We start from the raw sequence: 18,979 nt of genomic DNA, 5'->3' as shown, positions 1-18,979 counted from the left end.
CTTGTATGAGCCCTGACTGGGGACTGAATCTGCAACCCAGGCATGTGCCCTCACCAGGAATCGAACCAATAACCCCTTGCTCTACGGAAAGATGCCCAATGAACTGAACCACACAGGTCAGGGTTCCCTCCTGATTTTTTACCCACTACACTTGGGTGTAAGACCTGCCTGTTCTATGCCCCCACCCCTCCTACCAGTCCTGATGTGGTTTCCTCTTTAATTCCATAGTTGTAGAAGTTCCATTCAGCTTGATTTCTAATGATTCTGAATAATGGTTGTTCTATAGTTTAGCTGTAATTTTGATGTGGTAGTATGAGGAGCCAAGCTGTGTTTACCTGTGCCACCATCTTGACTGGCAGACTAACTCCCAGCTTACTTTCTTTTAATATATTTTTTTGATTATGCCATTACAGTTGTCCCATTCCCCCCCTCATTCCCCTCCACCCTGTACACTCCCTCCCCCCGCATTTCCCCCTTTAGTTCATGTCCATGTGTCATATGTTCTTTAGCTTCTACATTTCCCATACTATTCTTGCCCTCCCCCTGTCTATTTTCTCCCCACTGTCTATGCTACTTATTTTCTGTACCTTCTCCCCCCTTCTCCTTCTCCCACTCCCCTGTTGCTAACCCTCCATGTGATCTCCATTTCTGTGGCTCCACTCCTGTTCTAGCTGTCCTCTTAGTTTGCTTTTGTTTTAAGTGTGGTTCTTAGTAACTGTGAGTTTGCTGTCCATTCACTGTTCATCTTTTGTATCTTCTTTTTCTTAGGTAAGTCCCTTTAATATTTCACATAATAAGGGCTGGTGATGATGAACTCCTTGAATTTGATCTTATCTGAGAAGTACTTTATCTGACCTTCCATTTCAAATGAAAGCTATGCTGGATAGAGCAATCTTGGGTGTAAGTCCTTGCATTTCATGACCTAGAATATGTCTTTCCAGCCCCTTCTTGCCTGTAAGGTCTCTAAAGAAATCAGCTGACAGTCTGATGGGAACTCCTTTGTAGGTGACTGTCCCCTTATCTCTTGCTGCTTCTAGGATTCTCTCCTTCATTTGAATCTTGGCTAATGTAATGATGATGTGCCTTGGTGTGTTCCTTCTTGGGTCCAACTTCTTTGGGACTCTCTGAGCTTCCTGGGTTTCCTGGAAGTCTATTTCCTTTGCCAGATTGGGGAAGTTCTCCTTTATTATTTGTTCAAATAAGTTGTCCACTTGTTGCTCTTCCTCTTCCCCTTCTGGTACCCCTATAATTCAGATGTTGAAACATTTAAAGATGTCTTGGAGGTTCCTAAGCCTCCTAAGCCTCTTCATTGTTTTCTGTTTGGTTGTTTCTTTCTTTCTTCTGGTCCACTCCCTTGATGTGAGTCCCAGTTTTCTTTCCATGACTATTGGTTCCCTGTGCACTTCCCTTTGTTTCACTTAGTGTAGCCTTCATTTATGTATCTAATTTGTGACCAAAATCAACCAGTTCTGTGAGCATCCTGATCACCAACCAGTGCTTTGAACTGTGCATCCGATAGGTTGGCTATCTTTTGGTCACTTAGAGGTATTGGCTCTGCGGATTTGATCTGTTTGAGCCATGTTTTGGTCTGGTGGCACCTGTTACGTATGAGGGGCAGAGCCTTAGGTGTTCACCAAGGCGGGGCAACAGAGTTGCTAGGTTGTGATGCTATATGTGGGGGTGAGGTCAGAGAAGGAGCAATGGTGCTTGCTCCACTCTCTCTTGGATTTTGGTCCCCTCTGCCACTTCCCACAAGCAAATTGGGCCCTTCTGGTGCTGGTTCCCAGGTGGGTGGGCTTGTGTACATTCTAGGACCCTGTGGGTCTCTCCAAAAAAACTCTCCTGTGAGGCTGGGAGCCTCTCCTGGCACCTCAACCCACGCAAGTTTTTTCAATCGGTGCTTTTAGGCTTTATTTCCTGTTGCTGGGGCACTGGGTTGTGCGGTTTGTCTCACTGCCCGTTTTTTGCCTGGTTTATCTGCACTCGAATGTGTGTCCACAGTCAGCCAACCACCTTGCGCGTCTCACTGGTTTTGTGTGTTTCCTCCCCGTACCCAGTTCTGCTAACCACCACCTCTTCCTGCCGGGACTCCTCTCCACTGGCTGCTGACTCTGCCCCTCTTACAGGTCTGGATGAACAGTTTGTTGTCGAACTTCCGTTCAGTTCAATTTTCTGTCTATTCTGGTTGTGTTTTTGTTTCTAAATCTTTGTTGTCCTTGAATCTGGTTGTGCGAGGAAGTACAGTATTTCCACCTATGCCTCCCAGCTATTTTTTTTAATGTTACATTGTAACCCTAGTCACGTAACAAACTCTTGAGGCTTCTTTGAGTATATGTTAGTCATTTATCTCTCTATTCTGAGGGATACCCAGAATATCAAATTCTCAAATATCCAGTTCTTCACTCACTGTAGCCACTTCCACTTGCAGTAAGTCCCATATACCACACAAATCCATGCCAAACTCACTAATAACTAGCTACAACTGTGGCCCCAAACTCCTACATAGCGTACTACCTCAGTACTCTGTTCTGATACATTCCTGCCATCTAGCCTAACATATAGCATCTAGACTAAAAAGCAGGCTTCCCTGACCTCTTATCCCAGACCCACACTCTGATCTGGAACTGTAAAGTTTACCAATCATTTAATGAAAACAAATTGCATGAAATGTAAGCTCAAATTAAAAACAAAAATTCTTAAGGCTAAAGGCAGAATTTCCACACATTCACCCTTCCATTCTATGTCCCTTACTAGAACTACCTGATTTCTCACAGGCCATGCTTACTCTATCAGTCATGTAAAAAGGAAGAAAGAAAACAGCATGAGGTTATTCAACATAAGGATTAATAACAGAAGCATACGAGTGAGATGGGATTCAACAAATGCCTCTGATACCTGACTGATATTGGTCTAGTGTACCTCCAGGGCCCAGCTTCCTCTATAAAGCACTCAGAGGGTAATGAAGGTTACATGAGAAGTCTACTGAATACACAGCACAATGTCTGGTACACTTTTTGCTCAATAATTATTTGTTATATCGTAGAAATAATAATCTAAAAAAAAAAAGGGAACCAAAGAGAAATTCTAGAACTCCAAGAGAGTTATAGAGTTCCATTATTTTACCAATTAAAAACATCCCTCCAGCCCTGGCTGGTGTAACTCAGTGGACTGAGCGCAGGCCTGCGAACCAAAAGATCGCAGTTCAATTCCCAGTCAGGGCACATGCCTGGGTTGCAGGCCAGTTCCCAGTAGGGGACTCATAAGAGGCAACCATATGTTAATATTTCTTTCCCTTTCTCCTTCTCTTCCCCTTTAAAGATAAATAAAGTCCTTAAAAATTTTTTTTAAAAACCAAAAAAACAAAAAAACATCCCTTCACTATAGTATCATGATCTACTTATACTGCTGGAGTCAAATTTGTCCTTAACTCAAAAATGTGTATACTTTAACGTACAGAAAAAGAACACTAGTGTAAGTCATTGGTTTTAATTTCAGTTCTTGAACTTTTTTTCTAAATAAAATCTTATGGTGAAAAACTAAAAGTCAAATTGAAGCAAGGCTGGGGCTTAAATAAAGCCTTAAATGTTTAGCTTCCCACTTGCTCCCCAAGGCATTACTTGACGTAGAGTTGAACTCCAAGAGAGTTATAGAGTTCCATTATTTTACCAATTAAAAACATCCCTCCATCCCTGGCTGGTGTAACTCAGTGGACTGAGCGCAGACCTGCGAACCAAAAGATCGCAGTTCAATTCCCAGTCAGGGCACATGCCTGGGAATAGAATGCTTCCAAATACTAAATTATTCTAAAATACTGTTCATGAAAATACTATTCTTCTTTCCTGATGTAATTTTAAAATGAGAGTTACTGGTTTACTATTCTTTTATGAAAAATTAAGCAAGTACAAAGGAGATTTAAAAAGTAATGATACTTACCAACTATACATAAACAGATTTCATTTCCCAACATTTTCCGTAATTCTTTGACCCAGTTTTTTACCTGTGTATATAAAAGAGTTAGCTAATGTTAAAACAAATTCTGTTCTAAGACTACCAATGCAACACCCCCAAATTTAATCAATATATTGTTGAAATACCTCAAAATTTGGCTAAAAGCTCATATATTTAGTTGTTACCAAGAATGATTCACTATTAAGATCATTTATTTCCAGATTAGATTGCAAACAAGGATGAAGGACAGCAGCAGGCACAGCTGAGGGTAAACTGGAATTAAGAAATTTAATCTTTTGGAACTCATGCTTTTAAAAATGTTGACTAGAATAAAACAGGATAAAAACAAACCTGGATACCCTCCTTTCATTTTTTTGTAATGGAATTATTTTGTTTGAAATATGAAAGGGAATTCATAATGGAATTTATCCAATCAAATTACACAGAACTTACATACCGTTCAAAAAAAATACACACACCTATAAGTTACAAGAATTACATTAGATATGTGATAACTACTGACTGTGCATCTGGTTTTATGATACAAACATAACAGGTCTACATTCCTATTCTCTGCAAGAATGTAGAGGAACTAACTCTGTAGTAAACCCCAAATCTTTATAAAATCAAAGGTATTCAATATCACCACCTTATCTCTCAGGATAGCTCCATCTTTGTTTCATTCACATGTGTATAAAGTTTTCAGAAAAGCATTTAACTTGCATCCCTAGTTGATTTCACATAAGAAAAATGTAATAGTGTTGATACAAAATGATGTATTACTCTACTCTCCATGCATATAGTATCATAACCTACTAAATCTGAACAGTTAAAAAATGTGTTATCACCTCTAGTAAGATCCCCTTCCACAGGCATTCTGCTCATTACAGCATACATTCTGTGGTGAGTTAAGGATGGTCACAAATTCTTTGCCAATCCTATCAAGAGGTACAATCAATTTCCCCTCCCTTTGAATCTGGGCTACCCTTGTAACTTGTTTTGACCAAGAGAAAGTAGGAGAAGTAATGCTGTGCCACTTCTAGATCTCAGCCTTAAGAAGGCCTGGCAGCTATATTTTTGGGACCCAGTTGTCACATAAGAAGCTTAGCCCTGGCTGGTGTGGCTGAATGGACTGAGTGCCGGTCTGAGAATCAAAGGGGTGCCAGTTTGATTTCCAGTCTGGGGCACATGCCTGGGTTGTGGGCCAGGTCCCCATTATGGGGAGAACCAGAGGCAACCACACATTGATGTTTTTCTCCCTTTCTCCTTCCATTCTCCTCTCTAAAAATAAATAAGTAAAACCTTAAAGAAATAAAAAGAAGCTTAGACTAGAATATGGAATAATGAGAGCATGTGGAAAGAGTCCCAGAAGATGAGGCCCCAGATGGAGTGAGAAATTATATGGAGAACCAGGCTGCCTTGGATGGTCCCCACCCAGCTAAATTCCCAGTTCAATGTGGCTGCAGGAGTGACTCTGCTGACATCAAACAGAGCAGAGAACCCACAAAATCATAAGAAATAATCATTTTAAACCACAAGTTTTGGAGGTTTTGTCATGCAGCAAGAGATAAGTGGTCACTTTTCAACCTATAAGACTCAAACTTTCTCTTAATAAAATACCTAAACCACTATTTTACTGCAAAAAGGCAGGAAGGAATAACAAATAGCAACAAATAGCAGCCAAAATAATTTTTTTTAAATATCATTAAATCTGCAAGCTGTTCCATTTTTCTACTCCTTGAACTAAGTTTTTCCACATGTCATTCATAAGACTAATATGTATCTACTTTGCCAGTTAAATACTGGGAAATCACGTTTTTGATTTTTTAAATAAAAAATTTAAATTTTTAAATAAAATTTATTTTTAAATAAAAAAAGAAAAAACTAGAAAGGCAAGCAATTTCAACATAGACACAATTATAACTCACAGCAAGATAAGTTTTTGCTCTGGAAATTACCCTTTTCCGTTATACACCCTTGACAAATTCCAAAGGGGCTTTCAGAGGAAAGGTCAAATGAGTAATCAGTCACTATCCTAATGGTGATAACAATTCAGAGATAAGTTTAATGGTAACTCATATTTGGTTCCAATCAACCTGAAAAACTCTGTATTTTGGTATATGTGTAAAGAGGGGTAAAAAAAATGGAGGCGCTTTTAAAATAAACACTTTTATATTATCCTTTAGAAAATTCAGTGAAGAGAGAGATTACATTTAATTCTCCTTTTTTCTCTTCACCATTATGAAGCCTGTGCAACCACACCAAGATTTCAGGTGTCTAGCATGTATATAATCAAAGAAATGTATAATTTTGCTTTATGTTTTTTGGTTAGAGTATTTCCCTTTCCTAATATCTAAGAAAGCCAAGTAATAAACTATTCATATGGTTAACATAAATTAAATACTCCATTAAAAAATTTTGAATGGTCACCATTTATACACAAGCTATACCTTTAAAACCCAGACTAATCACATTAGTAAACAAATGCAGGTAATGGAAACTTGAAAAACTAGTGTTCTACACTAAGTCATCTACACATAAGTAAATAAAATACCTTCTGAAAAGAATCTTCATCTGTTATATCATAAACTAAAATAGCTCCATTTGAATCTCTGTAGTAAATTGGGCCCAATGCATGGAATCTCTCTTGACCTGCTGTATCCTAAATAAAGCAACAAATACTTATTAGATCAGAAAAAAAATACATCTGCTATTGCAACAACAGTAAATTTTTGACTAAAAGTTCATGACCACTAAAAGTAGGGCATGAAGGTATAGATAACCCCAAAACACACAAAGAAACAAAGCAGGTTACCAAAATGTTTAAAAGTCAAGTTATAATCAATATTTAATGTTTTACTGTTATACAAACAGTAAAACCATCTCCTCCCACCCATCTTCCTCCCCAGCTATTTTTCTACCCCCACTAAAAAAAAAAAAACCAGTTCAGTTATCTGGGGGTCAGAATGGCCAAGATGGCATTATACACCAGGAATAGGGTTGGCCCTAAATTTAGGCTCCCAACACAGAGGGAAGGGACAAGGAAAGAGAGCATGCTCCAGGATCACGTGCTAACTGCTATGTTACTACATTAGCCTCACTCTATCTCCATTAGCCACTCCCTTGGAAGACTGGAACAGAAACATGAGAAATAAAGGCCAAGCTGCTATCCACCCACCCTGTCCTTTCCCTTCTATGACATGAATCCCTCTGAGTTAATCATCATCCAGATGAAAAGTTATTATAGAAATATTCATGTATATAACTGTATTCGAGGTATAATTATTGGCCATCTTTTTTTTTAACTTATTAAAAGAAGTTTTGGCTAATCTTCAGTTAATTTAAAAGAAAATCCAAATTTTCAAATCAGTATTCCTTGAACCAATTAGTTATTAGAGTACCAAGAACAGTAGAGCCCTTAACTCATACAATTGAAAAGGTTAACTTACCCATATAGCAAGGTTTACTCTCTTCCCACCAATATTTAACTTCTTTGTTAAGAATGATGCCTAAGACAAGAGAGATATACATTAAACAATGTTTCATACAAAATAATGTTTCTGAACAACTATAGATTAATACATCATCTCAATATAAAACTCAAGTTATCTGGGAGAAAAAGGAAATCACTAAGTTTTTATTAATGACTAAACAATTTCAGGAGGACTTCCACCAAGATGGAGGCATAGGAGGAAGCACTGCACCCTCTCCCACAACCAAGTTTAAAAACAACAAAGTTTTAGCAACAAAAACGCAGCCAAACCACAGAAAACTGAACTACGCGGAAGTCTGACAACAACAAACCTTTCAGCCAAACCAGTAAGAGGGACAGAGCCAGCAGCAGAGCGGGGTCAGGCAGGAAAGATCCACCAGATCGACCCAGGCTCGCCAGCAGCCGTAGGCGGATCCCAGGTGTGGAGAAGCGGGCAGACCCACTGAGGGCTGACCACAGTCACACATTTGAGCGCAGAAAAACTGGTGAAGGAGCAAAGCGGTGAGACAGACCGTGCAGGCCCCAGTGGCGGAAAGTGGCAGAGGGGACCGCCATTGTCCCTCTCTGACCCCGACCCCACATACAGTGTCACAAACCAGCAACCTGGGTGGCCTCTCTCTGACCCGCCCCCACATATAGTTTCACAAACCAGACACCCGGGTGGCCCCGCCCTGGTGAACACCTCCTTGTAAGTAACAGGCACAAACAGAACAAAACATGGCTCAAAAACAACTCAGAGCCCCAGAGCCAATAAATCTAAGAATTGAAGAAATAGCTAAACTTTCAGATGCACAGTTCAAAACACTAGTGATCAAGATGCTCACAGAACTGGTTGATTTTAGTCACAAATTAGAGGAACATATGAAGGCTAAACTAATTGAAATGAAGGGAAATGCACAGGAAACCAATAGTAATGGAAAGGAAACTGGGACTCAAATCAATGGAGTGGACCACAAAGTGGAAAAAAAATGATCGAACAGAAAAGGATGAAAAAACAAGAATTAAAAAAAATGAGGAGAGGTTTAGGAACCTCCAGGACATCTTTAAATGCTCCAACATCCGAATTATAGGGGTACCAGAAGGGGAAGAGGAACAGCCACCAATGGAAAACTTATTTGATCAACTAATAAAGGAGAACTTCCCCATTCTGGCAAAGGAAATAGACTTCCAGGAAATCCAGGAAGCTCAGAGAGTCCCAAAGAAGTTAGACCCAAGAAGGAACACACCAAGGCACATCATCATTACATTAGCCAAGATTAAAATGAGAGAATTCTAGAAGCAGCAAGAGATAAGGGGACAGTCACCTACAAAGGAGTTCCCATCAGACTGTCAGTGGATTTCTCAAAAGAGACCTTACAGGCAAGAAGGGGCTGGAAAGAAGTATTCCAACTCATGAAATCCAAAGACCTACATCCAAGATTGATATATCCAGCAAAGCTTTCATTTAGAATGGAAGGTCAGATAAAATATTTCTCAGATAAGGTCAAATTCAAGGAGTTCATCATCACCAAGCCCTTATTATATGAAATGTTAAAGGGACTTACCTAAGAAAAAGAAGATAAAAAAGATGAACAGTGAAAGAACAGCAAACTCACAGTTACTAAGAACCACACCTAAAACAAAAGCAAACTAAGAGGACAGCTACATCAGCAACGGAGTCACAGAAATGGAGATCACATGGAGGGTTAGCAACAGGGGAGTGGGGGGAGGAGAAGGGGGGAGAAGGTACAGAGAATAAACAGCATAGACAGTGGGGAGAAAATAGACAGGGGGAGGGCAAGAGTAGTGTGGGAAATGTAGAAGCTAAAGAACATATGACACATGGACATGAACTAAAGGGGGAAATGTGGGGGGAGGGAGTGTGCAGGGTGGAGGGGAATGAGGGGGGAATGAGACAACTGTAATGGCATAATTAATAAAATATATTTAAAAAAAGATTTTAAAGGGAGAAAAAACAATTTCAATGAAGACATTACATTATAACTTAATGTAAGAAAAACATATTTGTTTTATGAATACATCACGAAAAATACAAAGAAAATTACTAATAAAATACTTTTTCTTAGTTTTCCCCATAAAAATTTTGCTACAGCATTGAACTTGATACCACCTTTCTCAATAGAGAAAGAATCTAAGAAATTTCTAAGATGAGATCAAAGAAACATTTACTGGTAATTTACTTAACTGTATGAATACCAGTATTATTTTAAAATGTTCCTGCAATTATTTTATAATTCAATTGTTTCATCTATATCTAATAATTTTCCTAGGTACAAATGTTACAGAAATGAAAATAGTTCCAGCCTTCGAGAAGCATATAGTCTATTGCAGAAATAAAAATGTACAGAGAATTATAATACTATACTGTTAAAATGAAGGGTCTTGACAAGTATACTTTGGGAGGGGTTCAGAAAGGAAATATAAAGACTGCCTGGGTGAGTCCAAGACAGTGTAAAAGAACTGGTGATGATCCTCACTTTACTCATAGTGCGGGTTTTCCTGACAGATGGGTGAAACCACTGAAGCCTGAAAAACATGACTGCCCACCTCCTGGGGAACTCCAAATGGTAAGGTCAATGCCAGAGATGAGACTACATATATAGGGAGAGACTGAATGAATAAAAAAAGTCTTTCAATTCCTTGTATAGAAGTATGGACTTTCCCTTGCTTTTCTTAATGAAACCTATTCTAACATATTAGACATGAATTTTTTTAAATGTATACTATAGTCAGTCATAATTGGAAAATGCTGCATATTGCTGTGTCCCCTTTGTATATTCACAGTGCAAATTAGCACACTAGGATACTTGGTGCCAAAATGAAGACTAACTAATCGCATTTTTACAAGCATTCCCCAAACTCATTTGACCTTTTCTCCCCAGAGAAATGCTAATTTGTCCTAAGGAATATATGTTAAGAAGTAATACTGTAGCCTGGCTGGTATGGCTCAGTGGATTGAGCGTGGGCCTGTGAACCAAGCAACCACAGTTCAATTCCCAGTCAAGGCACATGCCTGGGTTGCAGGCCAATTCCCAGTTGGGGACACATGAGAGGCAACCACACATTGGTATTTAGCTCCCTCTCTCTTTCCCCTCCCCTCTAAAGATAAATAAATAAAATCCTAAAAAAAAAAAAAAAAAAGGAGGTAATTCTGTTGACAATGGAGACTCACTAAAGGGTTTTTAAGCAGTGGGGAAGTATAAAACCTATACTTTAAGAGAATGACTTTAGGATAGGAAGGAAGGTTGGACTGGAAAGGACAGGAATAGAGCTGGGACAGTGGAGGCCATTACAAAGCTGGAGAGGAAAAAAATGTCCTAAACTAAGTCCATGAAGACAGAAAAGAGAGAAGAATCAAGAGTAACTGAAGAAACAAAATCAGAATCCAGAGTCAGCTGACAGATTTAAATAGAAATAGAGAGCCAAGTTCAAAGCTATAACAAGAGAGTCACATGTAGGTATATCTATATAGAAGAAATTGCAGCCCTGGCTGGTGTGGCTCAGTGGATTCAGCACCGGCCTGTGAACCAAATGGTCACTGGTTGATTCCCAGTCAGGGCACATGCCTGGGTTGTGGGCCAGGTCTCCAGGTGGGGGCGGTGTGAGAGGCAACTACACAACACATTGATGTTTTTGTCTGTCTGCCTCTCTAGCTCTCTCTCTCCCCCTTCCCTTCTCTAAAAATAAATAAAATCTTTAAAAAGTAGAAGAAGAAATTGCAGAGAAAAAAAGGTACAATACATAAAACCTAGGATGGTGAATTATTACTGAAAGAGAAAGCACCTCCATTTCAGTATGGGCTTTCTGCTGTATCCATATAAAGGAAAATTAACACTAAGAAAAGGCCGCTGGATTTAGTGATTAAGGAATCCACAGATAGATATAAATGGCAGAGCTGAGATCAAGTCCAGGAATGGCTGCCTTAAAGGCCCTAACTATACTACCCAAGATATTTTATCAAATGAAACAATAAAGATTATACAGAAAAGGTACAAAGTAAATTAGATGGCAAAATAATGAAAGAAATAACTTAGGAAGCCCTGGCTGGTGTAGCTCAGTGGATTGAGCGCGGGCCTGCGAACCAGACAATCGCGGTTCAATTCCCAGTCAGGGCACATACCAGGGTTGCAGGCCGGTTCCCTGCAGGCCAGTTCCCAGCAGGGGACGCATGAAAGGCAACCATACATTGATGTTTCTCTCCCTCTCTCCTTCCCTTCCCCTCTAAAGATAAATAAATAAAATCTTAAAAAAAAAAAAAAGAAATAACTTAGGAAATGAGAAGACCAAATACATGTCATGACAATAAATGAGAACAAAAGGACTTTTTCCATTCATTGCAGCATTGGGACTAAGAATCCAAACTTTGAAGCAGAACTTTGTATTTGAATCTGTTTTGCCACTTATATTAGCTGTATAATTTATTTGAACTCAACCATTTTCATGGTTTCATTATGAATGCTAAAGAAATTCAAGATCTGAATCCTATCTAAATATTTAATTTATGTAGGTCAACTTAAGTGCCTTTCAAACGTATTTAAAATTAAATGGGTCTTCTCTCCAAAACTGATTTTCCATTACAACTTTAGTATTTTGATCACATTCTCCAGGTCACCAAGGTTTCAAATCTCAGTAAAACCACCCCCGAATATTCTCCCTCCCTGTCATTCCATATTTCCCCCCAAACTAACAAACCTTGGGTTTATTATTTCCTCTGGAGATCTATGACCACCAGTCTCATATTGTTTTGGTATAAATACCTTTGGTCTTACCTCACACTCTGGCCTACATGCCAAGTTATCTTTCCAAAGTATCAGTGGCTTTAAAAAATCTTATCATAACTTATAACAGGGGTCTATAATAAGTTTTTTTTTTTAGTAAGTATGCCTGAACTACATCCCTACTGGCAGCTAATGTACAATAATTTGTTATGCGTTTTGTAGGGATTTTTCAGCAGAGGGGAGTGAAAGTCTAGTCCCCTCTGAAACTCACCACCACTCTCCCATGGAGTTTAAGGGACAAAATTAAGTCTCCCCTAAGAAATCATGAATATACAAAACAATTGTATGGAAAGAGTGCTCATCACAGTATTTACTAATTGGAAAATGCAAATCATGAAATAACTTAAATGTTCATCAATAGGCAATTTTAAAAAAATGTATACATATATATTCCACATATACAGTGGAATAATAGTCATTTTTACTATTGCTAATACTAACAGTCCTAGAATACTTACCCTTTGCCCAGTACTATGCTAAAGTACTTTTTACAAAAATCATTAAGCTTCTCCTTTATTAAAGTCAGGGAGCCCTAATCTACAAATAAAAATCTCAAAACCTTGTTTTTTATTCACAATTTGTCCACACCTATCTTCTACAATAGCTCCCAGTACTTCTTCACTTATTCTCCAACTTATCTGGTCTGTATACAGTCCCTCCAATTCTGTTTGTTCATTAAATTCCCCTCTAATACGAGCCTATTCTTTCTTCTCTATCTGCATTGTATATATTCAAGTTCTGTTCTGACCTATATTCTTCTTGCTTAAGTTTCTCATACCACCCATACAGACTTTCTCTATCCTGAAGAATTTTACAGACCCTAGCATATAATGCCTTATGGTGTAAGTTATCTTTTCATAAGTATAAATATTGTGTTAACTAGATTACATATTACTAATTTACACTTTCACAGTGCTTCCAATAAAATGGTCAGTATTCTAAGACCTTTTAAATATTAACTCACTTAATTCTCGTAACACCTTGTGAATTATTTATTACCTAAATATTATAGATGTGGAAACTGAGATACAGGAAGGGTAAGTATCTTGCCCAAGTCACAGAAGTGTTAAAGAGGGAGTTTAAAATTCAGGAGTCTGACCTCAAAAAGAACTCACAGCCTCTGTGCTATGGTACCTCCCAGACTAAGACCAGGGCTAACACTTCTTCTCCGGAGAGTGGCATCAACACCTACACAGATGAAAATTGGCATGTAACTTTAGACTCCCTGAAAAACTTGACTACTAATAGCCTACTGTTGACTGGAAGAAGTCTTACCAGCAACATAAAGTTGATTAACACATATTTTGTATGTTACATGTATTATATACTGAATTTTTATAATAAACCAGAGAAAAAAAATGCTATTAGGAAAAATCATTAAGCCCTGGCTGGTGTGGCTCAGTGGATTGAGCATGGGCCTGGGAACTAAAGGGTCCCTGGTTCGATTCCCAGTCAGGGCACATGCCTGGGTTGCAGGCCAGGTCCTCAGTAGGGGGCGTGCAAGAGGCAACCACACATTGATGTTTCTCTCCCTCTCTCCCCTCCCTTCCCCTCTCTCTAAAAATAAATGAAATTAAAAAAAAGAAAATCATTAAGAGAAAATAAATTTACAGCACTGTACACATTTATTTTTAAAAATCCACACATATGTGGCCCATGCAGTTCAAATCTATGTTGTTTAAGGGTCAAATGTATTGTTATTGAGATAATCGCATGTACAATATGCTTGAGTAAATCAATGGCAGTATAACTCTATAAAAGAGATATGTTCCTAAAAGTTCCCTTATAAACCAAATTATTTTAACTCGAACAGCTAATACACTAGTAAAGCACATTATTAAAGGTTCTCTAGTTAAGCTTTTTTCCCTTTTATAATGAAAAATATAAGTACTATTCAATGAAAAAATTCCTTCTGTAACATAAGTCATCTCATTTTACATACATCCAAAGTTTTTAATATTTTGTTTTCTTGAAGAACATATATCTACTTTTAAAAACAAATATAATTATATTTGTGAATAAAACTGAAAAGATTTTACGTAACAGCAATCAAAAGGCTGAAATTTGTCTTACCGTTTTTAACCATGCCTCTGTGAACCATATTTAATTTGTCCAGACTACTAATACCACTTGTGATAATAATAGTTACTTTGGTGCAGTGGTTCTTAATTCTCTTACATGGTAGTGAGAGATGGAGAAGGGAGTGTGATCATGGACTTCACTCCCAAGAAAACTGCTCATATGCACACAGCAAAACAATTTTCACACACTTTCCAAAGGAATTTATAAATCCCTGGCAACATCTTAGTGAAGAACCCCAGTCCAGAAAAGAGGGAAGAGAAAAGGGGCATAAAACAATTCCAACTCAAAAAAGTCTAGGAATATACGCAGAAAAACAAAATTGTACATATTATTTGCCAAGCAGTGTCTTTGGGCTTCCTCATTTAATCTTTATAACAATCCTCTGAAGTAAGTAATCATTCCTATTTTATAGTTGTGAACTTGAGATTTAAAGAATACAGTGACACCCAAGGTCAGACAACTCAGTCAGGTGCTACAGTGGATGGAAGCCTGTCTGACTTCACAGTGCTTTTTCCACTGCTCAAAGCTGCCTGTTCTAGAACATACATACACATGCATTCCTAACCAGGTACTCCTGTACTTGAACACTAAGTGGTTCTGGACACCAATTCTTCTCCCAAACTATTCTTAGGGTAGGCACAAAGTAAGGAGGATCAAAGTAATGGTACATTTCCCACCTTACTCCTCCAAACCCTGAGTTACAAGCTCCACTACTTCCAATTCCAATTATGTCATCTTCCAAACCTTAGGGGTATTAACAAAATTAACAATCCTATTAGCTCAGGCTGCCATCTGTCATTTGCACCTGATGCTTATTTTGCCCAACATCTTACCTGAAATCGTTATGGATAATATTTTTAAATCTCTACTTTAGAACAAATAGGCTCTAACTGGTGTGGCTCAGTTGGCTGGGCATTGTTACACAAAGCAGAAGGCTGCTAGGTCAATTCCTGGTTAAGGCACATGCCTGAGTTGCGAGTTTGGTCCCCAGTCAGGTCACTTATGAGATCGACCAATCAGACTGATATTTTCCTTACACTGATGTTTCTCTCTTTATCACTCCCTTCCCCTCTCTCTAAAAATAAATAAATAAAATCTTTTAAAAAGGATTATAAGAAATAACAGGAACGAATTACATCTGCCAACCAAAAAGTCTTTTAATAACTTCTTTCATCAATTTTTTATTGTTTTTATTGTTGTTAGCCAGATCACTTCCTGTGCTTGCTAAACACTGACAAGCAACATACCTAAAGCAGCATAGTAACTGAATTGTGGACAAATACTTTGCTGTCTATTATCTTTTAAATTTAACAGACTTTCATTAATGTGTATGTGTCTGTGTGTGTATAACTGGTTACATTAAGTTTTGCTATAAGCACTACCAATGTTTACGGCTTAAGTATTATATTTAAAGTATCTATTACCACTTCCAGACTTAAGACATGAAAGGATTCAGGCATATAATTTATGAGTCCTCTGTAGCAAGGCAATAAAAATTAGCTATCGGAAAACTAAGCTACATTACTACAATGGCAGTCATATTATAAGTATAACAAATTAATATGTTGTACACCTTAAATTTACAGTAATATGTCAAACATATTTTAGTTTTTAAAAAGAAAACTAAGCTGGGGTTTCTTGTCCTTAAGTTTCTAAAAAGAGGTATTAAAATCAGTTTACAATCCAAGTGAACACCTTGCAAAGGAGAGGCAGTAAGTCACTTACTTCTAAGGAGTAGTTCAAAATACAAAACAAAAAATGGAATACTTACTTATCTGACAGTAAGTCAGATATGGAATACTTATATATTAGAAATTCAAAGCCGTAATTCTGAAAAACTTCTTAAAAAATCACCCACCCTTTTATAGCCCAGATGTTTCTAGTAATATACTGAAGAGGAAAAAGGCTTCAACTACTGTATTTTATAAAGCTAGTATAGGTGAATTGACTGAATCAACAGAGATGTGGCTTCAAGAACTACTTGGAAGATATTTCAGACATTTGAACATTAATTTTAGAAACAGGGAAACACAGATTCCTACACTAGAGATGATGTTGCCAAGTGCAAAACCAACTACTAAAACCTGAATGCCAAGTATTGCTCAGGAGGTTAAGGTGTATAGGAAAAGAAAAAAAAAAAGTAGACTTAGCTTAAGAAAAAATGGCACACCGTTACTAATTGTGGGACCCTGGTAGTTTAATCCAAATCTTAGTTTCTTCATTTGCCAAACTGGCAGGAAACCACCTGCCCAGCCAACCTTGCGGCATGGCTTTAGGGTAGAATAGGCACCTACACTTCAGGAGGCAGAGGGGTGGAATTCCGGTCAGACTTTCTAAAAAGGAAAATGTTAGAAGCATTTAAAGTAGAGTTCATAATTTTAAAATGCCCTCAATAAGGGAAAAAGGCACATCTAAAAAGAAAGTGATCACTCAAGAGTACACATGCAGAGATATCTAAAACAAGAGGTGGCTATAATCGAAATCAAAGCGGCACTATACAGTATATTACTCAGCTTTATGTTCCCCAGCCAGCACAATGTTTGATACATAACAGGTACTAAATAAACAATTCTGGAATTTAATTGCTGAGGTTCAGCAGTATTGCTTTAATAAATTCTAGAGAAAAGGCAGTCACTCCCTCACTCCAATTGTCTTTCTTGCTTCTGTCAATTTCGTCAAAGCCCCAAATCCACAGGGCAATCAAGGTGGACTCTATATAAAATTAAGCTTCCTGGGCCGGGTAGAGGATTTTGAATTCTCAGATAGCTCACCTACAAGATTCCTTTGTAGTTATTAGTAACCTAAGAGGAGCTCTGCCAAAAGGGAGTACTAAAGCACCAAAGCATGACAAATGCCACAATTTTCAAAATTATCAATCTAGGCAGAAATGTCAACTCTAGAATGGATAATAAATATATATGTAATCTTTAAAATATATAATATATAAATAATTTTACTTTTTAAAATATACTTTTATCCTCATCCAAGAACATTTTTTTATTGCTTTCAGAGAAAGGAAGGGAGAGAGAGAAACACTGATGTGAGAGAATAACATCAATTGGTCACCTTCTCATAAGAACCACAACCAGGAATCAGACCCTCAACCTGGGTATATGCCCTGACCAGGAATCAAACCTGTGACCCTTTTGGTCTACAGGACGATGCTGCAACAAACAGCCATGCCAGTCAGGGCTACACAATTTTAAAATGTAGCTATCCCTTAAAGAGACAGCATGGGTTCTAAAAATAATTCATTTCAAATTCATTCCATTACCTTTTTTGACAGTTACTACACAAGAATCCAACACAAATTAAGTACCACCTATTCATTCAACAGCAAACACTAATTAAACAAACATGCACCAGGCACTGTGCTAGGAGCTTTATACACGATGGCTCTCTATTTAATCCACATAAAAATCCTATGACTGAGATTCTCCCATTTTATTAAAAAGAACCAGCTTACAAACATTAGAATAACCAACATCCTGATGGCTATAACTAGAAGCCAAAATTCAAACCAAAGTCTAACTTCAGGTTTGCCCCAGGGCCATTGTTTTAACCTCAGACTAAACTTCCTCTCAGAGAAGACTTCAATAAATGGGAGCTGTTGCCATTAAATGCAAGGACAACTAGTGTAGCATAATATATAAAGAACGGGGTAGGGAGACAGGGGATGGGTAGCTTGACGCAAGAAACTCAGAAAGAAGTTGAAATTTCATATCCAGGAGAAAACGCAGCAATTTCCTATAGGTTAAGTTCAGGGATTGGGGCTGTCAGGGGAGTATCTCAGAGGTTACAAAGCATGAGACTGACTCAAAGGAATGAGCCTTGCTTAAGATATCATTATGGCCCTGGCTGGTGTAGCTCAATGAATTGAGCGCCAGCCTGAGAACCAAAGGGTCATCGGTTTGATTCCCAGTCAGGGCACATGCCTGGGTCGCAGGCCAGGTCCCCAGTACAGGGCGCTTGAGAGACAACCATACACTGATGTTTCTCTCCCTTTCTCCTCCTTCCCTTCTCCTTTCTAAAAGAAATAAAATCTCAGATAGATGGATAGATAGATAGATATCATCACAGTCGTACAATATGGGACAGCTTCCTTAAGCATGGATGCTGGGCAAGATTTCTTACATGTTTGCCACACTATCCTGATTTTTTTCAGGGGAAAACTTCTGGACTGGGACTCCCAGATTAAGTTATTGTTTTTGACTAGAGAAAATAAAAAAGAGCATCTACCAAAAATAATTCATGACTCGAGGGCCAAGCCTGCATCCCATCCGTGGCTTCTAAAGTTCAAACTGAAATCTAACTTCAAAGTCTTTTCCCTTTTTACCACATGATATGGCCTCCTAATGCAGAAACACAGTGCTATCTTGTCTTCTGCAACAATCTGACAAAGCATCTTGTGATATCCCCTGTGGGCAAAACTAATGTAGCTATAGGACAAAAAAGCTAGGAGATTTGTAATGCTAGAACAACCATTTTCATTAAAGGTTTTGTATACATCAGGCAGTAGCCCACAGAAGTAAGTCTTAAGCTGTTTTTTGCTTCCATTATCATTAATATGTTCAATACTCCATTAATAAGTGTTTCTCACTTAAGGTGAAAGATGACTGTGGCCTATTCATAGTCTGAAAAAGCCCCATTCTAATATTCCAAATGTCTAGCCAAGACC

At 38.1% G+C, this 18,979-nt stretch overlaps 1 protein-coding gene across 1 annotated transcript in view; it reads right to left on the bottom strand.

Annotated features, from left to right (window-relative positions):
* Nucleotides 1-18,979, bottom strand: part of RAB21 (RAB21, member RAS oncogene family) — a 39,529-nt gene that overhangs the window by 16,554 nt on the left and 3,996 nt on the right. The window contains exons 2-4 of the mRNA XM_037161168.2: nt 7,398-7,457; nt 6,503-6,610; nt 3,934-3,997 (exon numbers count right to left, since the gene is read on the bottom strand). Coding sequence (XP_037017063.1) covers nt 3,934-3,997; nt 6,503-6,610; nt 7,398-7,457 — 232 coding nt within the window. The remainder of the gene's footprint in view (nt 1-3,933; nt 3,998-6,502; nt 6,611-7,397; nt 7,458-18,979) is intronic.

The sequence above is a fragment of the Artibeus jamaicensis genome, unplaced genomic scaffold, assembly GCF_021234435.1.
Source record: "Artibeus jamaicensis isolate MK-2021 breed Jamaican fruit bat unplaced genomic scaffold, CSHL_Jam_final contig_233, whole genome shotgun sequence".
Taxonomy (NCBI): domain Eukaryota; kingdom Metazoa; phylum Chordata; class Mammalia; order Chiroptera; family Phyllostomidae; genus Artibeus; species Artibeus jamaicensis.
This window is presented reverse-complemented; position numbering and strand designations above follow the sequence as displayed.